Source organism: Equus caballus, chromosome 20, assembly GCF_041296265.1.
Source record: "Equus caballus isolate H_3958 breed thoroughbred chromosome 20, TB-T2T, whole genome shotgun sequence".
NCBI lineage: Eukaryota > Metazoa > Chordata > Mammalia > Perissodactyla > Equidae > Equus > Equus caballus.
The window spans coordinates 35,677,657-35,689,794 of NC_091703.1; the positions used below are offsets into that span (position 1 = coordinate 35,677,657).

General features: G+C 37.5%; 1 protein-coding gene across 1 annotated transcript; it reads right to left on the reverse strand.

Annotated features, from left to right (window-relative positions):
* Positions 1-7,095: 7,095 nt before the first annotated feature.
* Positions 7,096-10,389, reverse strand: LOC138919387 (butyrophilin subfamily 1 member A1-like). The gene is made up of 5 exons (XM_070244136.1): positions 10,332-10,389; positions 9,374-9,400; positions 8,879-8,905; positions 8,281-8,307; positions 7,096-8,121 (listed from the first exon to the last, which is right to left on the reverse strand). Exons 1-5 carry the CDS (start codon positions 10,387-10,389, stop codon positions 7,592-7,594), a joined length of 669 nt encoding a protein of 222 aa, XP_070100237.1. The 3' UTR covers positions 7,096-7,591.
* Between the last annotated feature and the right edge of the window lie 1,749 nt (positions 10,390-12,138).

The following is a 12,138-nucleotide window of genomic DNA, read 5'->3' on the forward strand; positions in this document are numbered from 1 at the left end:
GAGGGGGTCCTGCATACAGGGATCATGGCCTATTTTATGTTTAAAAATCACAGTCGTTTCTCATGCACATTTCTAACTAAATGGACCAATTTAACCAAAATTAATTTAGAATATTAATAGCCATTATGGGGAAATTTTGAGCTCCCCAAAGTGACTTTTTGTAAAACTAAACTAGATGATCATAGTTCTGTAATCTCCAAAACTGAATGGAATGCCTATTTCAATTGGTATTTTGAGGCTTCTAAACATTATCAGGAGTCTAAAATTGCCTCTTTGCAAAATAAAATTTTAAGATTAACTGAGGCAAACAAGTGATCAAAGAAAGATAAAGTGGCTTCTGAAGGCCTGTGTTCCTCTCTTCTGGTGTCATTTTGTTCCTCTTCCTGGTTTCTTAGTCTCAGGCTCTCCCTCCAGCGCCATCTTCCTCCTTCCCTTCTATACCACCTGCACCTCCTCTACACCCTCAATTCCCCCAAACTAACACCTTTTCCAAACTTCCCTTTCCTCTGAAACTCTCCTCACTCTCTCTTCCTCTGAATCTATCAGAACTTGTTCCTTTAAAACTAAGTCTTCTGGGGAATCCAAAGGCTAAAACCCTTAATTTCTTATATTCTTTGGACTAAAACTGAACTGCAAGCCATATGCAAAGATTTTCCCAAAATAACCAAAGATCTTCACAGATTTACTGAGGAACTCAATATAGTCATTCAACCTTATCAACCGGGATTCCCAGACTTATATCAGCTCGTTCATATGCTTGTCAGGGAAGGCCAGGCCAGCAATGAATAAAAACTGCTAATTGTGAAAATCCTGAAAAGTTTAGAGTTACAACCAGGAGATCAACCCGTTAACCTGTTGTATGATCAGGCTCAGGTAACCACTAGATGACTTCATCAGGCCATTCCTAGGGCTTTCCCAAAGCCTGTTGATTGGAACAAAATTCGGGCTTGTGCACAGAAACCTGATGAACCTGTTCATGACTATTTTTCCCTTCTAGTACAAAGGATCAGGATCGAATGGAAAATTATGTCCACTCCAGACATGGTTAATAATCTGGCAAACCAACTCTCAACCTCTTGATGAGTCACCTAAAAGAAAGACCACTAAAATTCTTAATCTTCAACTCCAGTATTTGAAGGACCCTAAATAAAACCCAAATCCTCCTAGTTTCTGTTATTATTGCAACGAGCCAGGCCATTGGAAAAGAGATTGTTACAAATTTAAGCACTTTGAGCACCTTCAGTTTTCTACCAGCCTTTCCACTGTCCTCCGAATTCTCAATGATGGGGCTCCAAAGAACTACAAGGGCTCTTCCCAGTCCTCCTTAATTGGCTCAGAGAAACACTTCTCCAGATTGAAGATGAATGTCGTTCTGTCCTAATTGACAATGGAGCCACACTCTCGGTGCTCCATCTCATTATTGTAGGCAGTACTCCTGCTTCAGAGTACTAAAACAGTTGAAATTGTGGGGGTATCTAATAAACCTCCAAAGGTTCCTGTCTCTGAACCTATTCCCTTTTGTTTAGGCTCTTTGAGAGACAAAAACTCTTTTCTCCTTAGTTCCTCCACCCCAATTCATTTTTCAGATCAAGACTTCTTAAAAAATTAACAAGCTGGAATTTCTTTCTCCAAAAAGGGGGAAATAATTCTAGGATTTGTCACTAGTCATCAAAACAGCCAACCAGGAGAATTAAATGACACTTTGACACGTTTTACTTGTTTCATCTCTGACAGGACTAGAGCTGATTCTGGATCACTGGTCATTTGTCCCTATTGAATCAGCTGCCACCATCTGATATTGGCAAAATTCACAGCAGATATCCGATCATTATTCAAATAGATCCTTCACACCCCCTCCCCAGAATTGTTCAATACCCTATAAGTAAAGAAGACTTTTGAGGTATAAAGCTGAGAAAGGAAAATTATAAGGCTCAAGGCCTCATTATCGTTTGTGCTAATCCCTGTAGTAGTCTCATTTTACCTGTAAGAAAACCCCAGGGCTGAGGGTGGAGGTTTGTCCAGGACCTTCGAGCAATAAAATCATTATTATCCCTCCACACGCTGGTCTTTGTAAGTTTCATACGCTACTAACATCCATTCCCCCTGGGAGCAAATTCTTTATGGTAAGTGATTTACGTAGTGCACTCTTTAGCATTCCAGTTGATGAAGCTAATCAGTACCTTTTGCCTCCATTTGGGAAGGAAAACAATTCACTTTGACACTCATGCCTCAGGGTTTTCCTGAGAGCCCTTTTTCTTTTCACAAGTTCTGAAGGTTGATCCAGATGAGGTAAAGTTCCCCAGGAGTTCTACTTTGTTACAATATGTGGATGACTTGCTTCTTTACTCTACCTCCCAAGTCTCCTCACAGGAAGACAGGATCCACTTGCTGAAGCTTTAGCTTTAAAGGGACATAAGGTCACCAAGGGGAAATTGCAGTTTTCCCCAACCCAGAGTTGAAATTTAGGGCATCTGATATCAGAACAAGGTCTACACCTAGGTCCAGATAGGATTCATGGTACTCAGTTTCCCCAAACCCAAAAGTAGGTTCCAACTGTGAGGTTATCTTGGGCTAGTTGGTTATTGCTGACATTGCCTTCCAAATTTTCCTCTATGGCCAAACCCCTGTATATTTTATTAAAGAACAACAACTCCCACTCAATTTTATGGGGAAAACCAGATTACATAGCCTTAAAGGCCATTAAGGATGAACCCACCTGCCCTTGGACATCCCAATGATCAGATTTGCTTTTTCCTCTTTATATATGAAAAGGAAGGGAATGGCCTTGGGGAACTTACTCAAGATTAAGGGGACCACCATTTACCCATAGGGTGTTATAGCCAGCAACTGGACCCTGTGGCATGGGGATACACCCCTTGCATTAGAGCCATTACTGCCACTGTCCTTTTGGGTAAGGCCACCAAGTAATCATTGTAGGATCCCCTCTAACCATTTTTGTGCCTCATGTATAGAAGCTCTCCTGAATTTTCAACACACTCAACACATTTCAGCCAGATGCTTCACTTCCTGTGAAATTATTTTAGTTGATCCTCAGATAACTCTTTTCTGATAACCTTAACCCTGTTACTCTTCTCCCCTCCATTACCAACAAAATCGCTCATGGCTGCTTATGCTGATGGATCAGCTCCTAACTCCTCATGAAGATCTGTAGGAAACTCCTTTCAGTAGCACCAACTTCTCATGGTTTACTGAAGGTTCTTATTTAAAAGGTGACAATGACAAATGTTGTGCTGGGTATGCTATTGCAACTCCTTTTGATTCTATTGAGGCAGTACTTTACCATATGCCTACTTTAGTCTGACAGACTAAATTGTATGATCTTGCATGGGCTTGTACTTTTGCCAAGGGCAAAACTGCCCATATTTATACTGGTAGTAGATATGTCTTTGGAATAGCACGTAATTTTGGAATGCTGGCAAGTCTGAAAACCATGGGGCAAGCAGGCTGGCAGGCTGGGAACTCAAGTTAATGCTGTAGTCTTGTGGCAGAGTTTCCTCCCTGGTAAACCTGTTTTTGTTCTTAAAGTTCAACTGATTGAATGAGGTCTACCGACATTATTGAGTGTGATCATCTCACTAAAGTCAACTGATTGTAGATGTTACATCATCTACAAAATACCATCACAGCAGCACCCTAGATTAGTGTTTGATGAAATAACTGGGTACTTAGCTTAGCCAAGTTGACACACACAACTAACCATTACAGAGAGGAAGATAAAAGTAGAAGCACCATGAACCAGAGTCAAGCCTGACTAAATAGATTTTCATAAGTACAGATAGGCTATTAGAACCCAGAAACCCAGAAAAATTGAAGGCATGTGTCAGATGACCAGATAAAACCATAGGTCCTAGGAATCTCCTAATTTTGAGGCAAATTGTGGTGTAGGCTTGATCTTTCTTTTATACAATCAATATGACCTAACAACAACAATGACAACAAAACACCGTGAAGACCTGGTGGAGCCTCACTTCTGAGATAGCACTAACCAAGGTGACCCTGGGCAAGTGATCAAGCCCCTCAGGTTCTCTAAGTTGATCTGTCAAATTGGCAGATTTGATTAGAATCCAGAGTGAATGTTTCTACATAAGAATTCAAAAGTGCATGCACTACTTAAAACAAAGACTGTACTTGGCTGTGTGTAACAGCTCTTGGAGGAATGCTCAAAAAAATACTGCTGCCTTAGGCAAAACTTCAGAAGATTCTAATTCAATTGAAGTGATGCCTGGGCTTCAAAATTTAAAAGCTTAAAATTAAAAAGCTATTTTGGGCATTTCCAAGTTTATGCAGTGTGGAGAACCACTTGCCAAAGGTATTCAAATATGTTTTTATTCATTTCTGATTTTTAAAGACCTGGTAATCCATTGTGGTTAATGGAAAGAATCCTTCACACCTTTGTATTACATTATCTCAATGGCATCTTCAGGTTCTAAAAATGCCTTCTGTTACGGCAACTAATGTAGATGTTTGCACTGGCAAGGCCCATAGGTGGAATTGGACTGGGGTATACTGGGGGTATACTGGACTGAGGAAGTGACGGTAAAGAATAGCACAAACTCTTAATGTCATAATAGAAACCATGGCTCTTATGTTACAGATGTTTTTCTTAGGCAAGTGGACTTTAATAACAGAAAAAGCAATTTAGACACGATTTTCAGAAATATTCTTAACATTTTTGAGTCCTTGTATATAGGATAGATTCTTTTCCTATATTTTTGACTACTTTTGGGTTGGAATAGTTAAGTGTTTTCCAGAGTGTACCACAGCCTACAGGATGTTTATTATCTTTGCATTGTAAAAGAATTTGCAAGCTTTATTTGACCAAGGAGGTTATCAGAGGACTAATGTTCCATGGAACCACACTTTGAGAATTACTGGCTTAGGGTCTTTTAAACTAGAAGAGCTTAATGCCCACCATTTACTATAACTCTCTTTGGCCACACTGCTATTACTCTAGCTTCTTACATCATAAACCTGCCACTCCTTCTCAGCATAAAGTACATGTATCAGGATGCCCTGGTCTACATAAATAAGAAAAGAGCAAGTTTAAATCATTATCAAAAATTGCTTGAACTTGGGAAGTTGGGAGACTTGGGATCAGTTCCAGTTCTGGCATCTAGTAAATATGTTACTTTGGACAAGTCAGTCACATAATTTAAATAATCAAAGCCTTATTTTACTCATCTACAAAATAGGAATAAGAGATTTATAGGGGATATTAAGTTTCACATGAGATAATGTCATAAAAGCATGTGAAATTATGAACAATGTAAAATGCAAGACATAATTATCACATATTTAACTATTTTATATAGATTCATCAGAATTTCAGAATTCCTAGTATGGTTTAAACACATTTTATTATATGTTGGTTTTCTAGTGTGACATGAAGTTTATATAAATGTAGGAACTCCTTGGAATAACTATAACAAGTCCTTTTTCATTGGTCGATTATGAAAGAAAATAAATGGTCAAATTGTATTTTTAAAGAAAAGAGTGTATTAGTTTGTTCAAAACTGCTGCTGTGCTTGCTGTTACAAAGTACAGCAAACTGAATGGTCGAAACAACGGAAGTTTATTGTCTTACAGTTGTGGAGGCTACAAGTCTGAGAACAGAGTGGAAGGGCCGTGCTCCCTCTAAGGGGCTTGGGAAGGATCTGTTGTGAAGATGCTTCTAGTGGTTTTCCAGCAATCTTGGGCACTTCTTGGCATGTGGCAGCAAAACTCCAGTCTTCACATGGTGTTCTCCCTGTGTGCATATCTGAGCCAAAATTTCCCCTTTTTATGAGGATGCCAGTCATTTGGATTAGGGCTCCACCCTACTCCATCTTAACTAATTACATCTGCAATGACCCTACTTCCAAATGAGGTTTCATTCTGATGAACTGGAGGTTAGGATTTCAACATATGAACTCGGGAGGGTTGGGTAAGAAAAAATTTAATCTGTAACAGAGTATGCTGAGAAGGGAATGGGAATCAGGGAGGTAGAAATAAGATTGTTAGATAACTATTTTGAGAAGTCTGATTATGAAAGAGTTAGAAATAAATATAGGAGGATATAGAGTTGATGGAAAATTATATTGTATTAAGATGGGCAAGGTTTTGAAAAGTTCAAGTTTCATGGGTGGAAGATAGTAGAAAGACTGAGAGGAAAAACTGATGGATCCTAGAATCAGAGAGGGCAGTACAGGATGGATGGAGAGAACAGATGGATGTGGTGTTCTCTATAAAAGAAGAGGAACACTTCTCTTAATATAACAATGAGGAAGGAATAAGAGAGGTAAAGATTTAGATAGGTTTGTTATATTTGTTATTACAAAGATGAGACAATTCCCTTCTGATGGATTCTAATTATTCTTATACTAATTATATAATTTGTATATATACTATATTATATATAGTATATACAACATAACAGTATATGTAAGTAAAATATAACTGTATAGAATAATTGAATATTATTCTAATTATTATTATTATTTTCAAAGTGTGAACAAGGTCATATACTGAGAGTACGGTGAGAGCAGAGCTTGAAGTTCAAAGAAAATGTAATTTTTAATGAAATTGACTGTGCAAAAGTAAGGAACTGCAGATGGTAGGAGGCACGTGGGAGTATTACCAGATAGTGCTGGCATCCAAGTTGTGATAGGTGACTATAAAGGAACCAATTTGCTCGTATGTGTGGATTTTTACAGAGTGTTAAGCTGCCAGTATGGGAAATGGATAAGTAGATCCATTTGTATTTGGAGTTTGGCCAAGCAGATAGGAAAGAAAGACAATGAGTCCAGGGATTTTCATTTATTAGTAAGAGAATACTTAAAATTATTAGTCAGGGCATCTACATAGGAAAGGGCAGGAAGTGAAGTTGGGAGGGACTGATGGATCAGAAGAAATTGAGAGGCTCTTATGAGACTGACACACTGGAGTGCAGGAGTGGCTAAGCAAGCAAGTACAGGACTTTACTCCTCTTGTTTCACCTGAATATTCAACTATGCATGCCATTGGCTGCCATCCTTAAAGGGACGCTGCATCGGTGATAATTAGATTCAACCATCACTGTCAAAAGTCCAATGTATAAATGGCTTAAGGATAAATGTTTATTTCTCATAGAAAATAATTAAGGAATTGGGCAATAGAGTAGTTCCATGAAGTTGTCAAAAACCCATGCTCGTTCTGTCTTCTCTGCCATCCATGTCCTATTACAATGTCAGAGATGTTCTTCGAGTTCCATCCATCATGACACATTATAACCATTGGAAAAAGGAAAGAAAACAAGAAGGGTCCACAATTTCCCTTAAGGACATATCCCATGAGTGATACAGAATAATTCCAGCTCATCATGTAGTCACATTCAGTAGGGAAGGCTAGGAAATCTAATCTTTATACTAGACTGTCATAGGGCACAGTAATAAGAAGGCGGAGTCTATAACTAAGGAAGAAGGCAGAACTGATATGAGGGGCAGTCATCAGTCTGTGTCCCAGAACTGCATCTTGGGAATGAACCAGTAAGGAGGAGGAAAAAATCAATTTGTGGCTAGTGGGAGATGGGTAGGCATATAAATTGCAACATCAGTCAGTTCTCCTCCACCTTGACAATGGTCAGGGGTCCTGAGTCAGAGGACCAAAGTCTGAAAAGAGGTCTTAAGACACCATAGAATTTGTTCTGGGGAAAAGTGAAAATGTGGGATCCATCTGTCATGTTATAGAAAGATACATCTCCAGCTTCAAAATCCAGGAATATCCCCACACTAAGGGGTTTTTTCCCTAGAGTAAGAAGAGTTTCTGGGGAGGTGAGGGCCCAGTAGTCCCCCTTATAGAGCCTGATGGCCCAGAAACCATTCTGTGGGGACATTGTGATCCTCCCCTTCCTTGTTATGTTATCCCTACAAATTCCCAGATCCCAGGAACACGTGTCCCCAACCTCCACCTCCCAGTAGCATCTCCCAGAGGTGATATTTAGCTGACCAAGCACACAGGGTAGGGACTCAAATCTCTGTGTGGAGCTGGGTAGATCTTGAGGCTTTTCTTGCCAGGCTACTTGTCTCCCTTTTTCAGACAAGCGGAGGGCAGGATGGGCAGAGGCTGCATCCAGAGTCAAATTTACTGCAAAGAGAAATGGACCCTCATATTTCTGGGAAAGGTCTCTAGGCCTGGGCCAGAGGTGTCCTCACAGAATGAGGTAGATCCAGCTTACGTCCACCCATCTTTCCCTGAGACTACCCTACAAGAAACTGGGGCCCTCCTGGATCCTCACGGACTCACCAGCTTTGAACTCTTCTTTCCTCCAATCTGCAAGGAACAAATGAACATGGGAATCTACCATTTGAAATGTAAATCTGCTTATCTGTCCAGAATAATGTGAGTATACATTCCTTAGGATTAATTCAAGAATGATAGCAACCAAAGAAAATATTCTCTCATACACTTGCACCTCTTTTCACAGCTTGCTAAATTATGTCTGATTTGAAGACCTGATCCATCCCCAGGCTCTCCTCATCCAACTCTCCCCCAGGATAAGTGTCTATAATCTATTTAGGATCTTGGGGAGGAAATACGGAATATAGTCAGTTTGACCAAATACCTTCTTTTGGCTATGTTTCCTTATAATTTATAGCAGGTAAGAACCCTTTATCTATCCTCAAAGCATGATATGAGATGCAGATTAAAAAATAATAAAACTGCTAAAATTTAATGCTTCAAACCCATTATTATCTGTTAAAATATTGAGTGATCTATTGAGTTCATGGAATTATTCTTTGGAGTTTCCTTGATTTTCAGCATATTTTTTTGCACACAGTATGTATTCATTTAAAATATCTTTGATATTAGGATTTTCTTCATTGAAGTCCATGTCACTCACCAGCATATAATGGTGCATTCCTCCAGGCTGCAAAGGAAAAAAATAGAAAACCCTTTACTTTTTCTTCTTTCCTGTTTTCTCTCATTGTCTTTTCCATTTCTCCCTGTCTTTGTCACATTTCTTCTTCTAAATCCTTCAGACTTTCTCTTTTTATCCTCTGTCTTCATATTCCATTTTTTCAAACATGATGCTAAAAATGATCAGTTGGAGGATACATAGAAATACAGATGCAACAAAAGGTCTGAAGACCGAGGAGGAACAAAAGAAAGGAAGAAGGAAAGGAGGAGAGGAGGTAGAAAATGCTGAATCATTTGTGGTTTGCATGTCAGAGAGAATTTATTGAAGTTACTGAAATTTAGAAAGAAAATGCTTCAAACTCTTCTTTGCCTCCTATAGACATTTCTGTTGTATTTCTGCATCCTATCCCACTGCTACAGGGGCAGAATCTAAGAGAAACAGAAGAATGGAGCTTCCTGAGGGATAATCATCACTCACCTGACTTGAATTGGGCCTTCCTCCTATCTGAGAGAAAAATATATGAACATGAATATATAAAACAGGCTTCCTTAACATTAAAAATAAGATGCAATTAAAGCTATACACCTGCCAATATTTGTGTCTGCAAATTGGCCAAGTAATGTCCATTTCAAAAGCAATGAAAGAAATTTCTAAAGGCCATTTCACTTGAAAACTTCACAATTTGAAGAGTACAATCATATATGAAAGGACATGAGGATTTAAATAATTCCTGTAGTGAGGTACTAAAAAATGGTTTAGCAATTTGTTGAATTAATAGTTGAATGGATTAAAATTAAAATGAAAGAACATTTCATTTCATTTCATAGTTGGAAAGAAAAAGCAGACAAAATTATGCAAAAATATTTATATTCTTTAGAATACTTGAGAATATGGTCAAGAGAAGTGGATTAGCTAGTCTCAAAATTATACCTGACATCAGCATATGCGAAGTCTTTAAAAGGTCAGCAAAAGGAGGACTCATCTCACTCAGCAGTTTTGGAGTTTGAACACTTCTCTTAAAAGTCAGGACAATATCAAGTACAAAAGAATAGGCACTCCATCTCAGGGGACATATTAGAGAACACAAGTTAAAGGAAGTGTTCCGCTGAATGAAGAAAACCACATTCTCCTAAACTTAATCCACTTCATCTCACCAATCTTATAAGGAAGTTATAGTAATCGTCTGAAAGATAGAAAAAGCCTAAGAATATAGCCAAGAAAGGAAAGAGAATGAAGAAAATCTCAGGAAAATGATGGAAAGGGAACATAATATGGGAGGAGTCTTGGAAGCCAGAAAAAAAAAGAGATAAGATGATTTGAAATTCACAAGAAGGAAGAGGAAAGATAGGAAGGGGTAAAGTGAAGATTCAGGAAGGGACAAGAAGAATATTTCTAAGGAATACAGCAGTGAAAAAGAATGTCAGGAAAAAGTTACCTATTTCTTCCTGAAGCTTTTCTGAAAAGTAAAATCGAAAAACTCGTGTAAATGTCATGGGAACCAACGGATAAAACGAAAATGAGTAGAAAATTTCCAGTGCACAGTAAATTGGTAGGATGAATGTAATTAGACAAAAACTGTACAAAAACAACAACAACAAAAAACCCTGAAACAATATCAAGGAAGCACATTTTTATCTTCGAAAAGTAAGAAAAGAGAATAAACTTTCTCAATTGATTGAAAAAAGAAGAATGGTGAAGATTCGGATAGAAATAACAAGTAGGATTTTATCCCATACATATTTCTTTATGAATAGTTTTAAGGATATAAATAATTCAAGATTTGGGTCAAATATATATTTAATAAAATAAAATAATTTGATAACAAATGTTATCTTCGTAGCAGTTTATTGAAATTGATTTTTAATTTCAAAAATCTTTCGAAGTATTTCAGATTACACAAGATGTCTTTAAGTGAAACATAATTTGTATAATTAATGGTTAACATATATTTAAGTCCTGAGAAACTCTTTTTAGAAGACGTCACAACCATCAAGAAAGCAAATGACTATCATGACGGGATACAATATTTTTTGAAGTCTGATGGTTTCTAATTCTATGCTTTTAACAAAACTACAATAGAATTTAATTGAGTTTTCAACTGACAGAACTTTCAAAATTAGGTTTGATTAACCTGTGTTCTCTGATCTTATCATTTACCTCAGAAGCTCAAAGAATTGAGTGATGTGGCTCTAACCAAATTCATTGCATTCCCGTTAACATATATAAGTACATAATTTCTCAGCACATCAATCTTTTATAAACAAACAGAAATAAAATGGAATAAAATTAATGTTGATTACTAACTCATTTACTTGAAGGAAAATGTAATGAGTTAATGGAGGTAAAGGAATGTTGGAATTACTACTAAATGTCAGAAGACTGCTTTAAACTTTCATTTTATCTCTTTCCCAGAATGTGACTCTAGTGTTTATCATTTTTTTCAGATGTACATCATTATATTTTGATTTCTGTACAGACTATATCATGTACTCCATCCAAAGACTAATTACCATCCATCACCATACTCAGGTGCTCTTTTACTCCTTTCAACCACCCCACTCCCCCACTTCCCCTCTGGTAACCACCAACCTAATCTCTATATCTATGTATTTGTTTGTTGGTGTTACTGCTGATTTTTATCTTCCACATATGAGTGAAATCATACGGTACAGGGTTTTCTCTGTCTCACTTATTTCACTTAGCATAATATCCTCAAGGTCCTTCCATCTTGTTGCAATGGCAAGATTTCATCTTTTTTATGATTGAATAGTATTCTGTTATATATATATATATATATATATATATATATATGTATATATATACCACATCTTCTTTTTCCATTTATCCACTGATGAGCACTTAGGTTGCTTCCAAGTCTTGGCTATTGTGAAAAATGCAACAATGAACATAGGGGTGCAAATGCCTTTTTGAATTAGACAAAAAGAACATGTTTTCATGTTCTTTGGATAAATACCCAGAAGTGAAATAGCTGGATCATATGGTAATTTTATTCTTAATTTTTTGAGGAATCTCTATACTGTTTTCCATGGTGTTCACATAGTTTACATTCCCACCAGCAGTGTACGAGTGTTCCTTTTTCTCCACATCTGCTCCAACACTTGTTATTTCTTGTCTTTTTAATTATAGCCATTCTGACAGGTGTGAGATGATATCTCACTGTTGTTTTGATTTTCATTTCCCTAATAGTGATGTAGAACACATTTTCATGTGCCTGTTGGCCA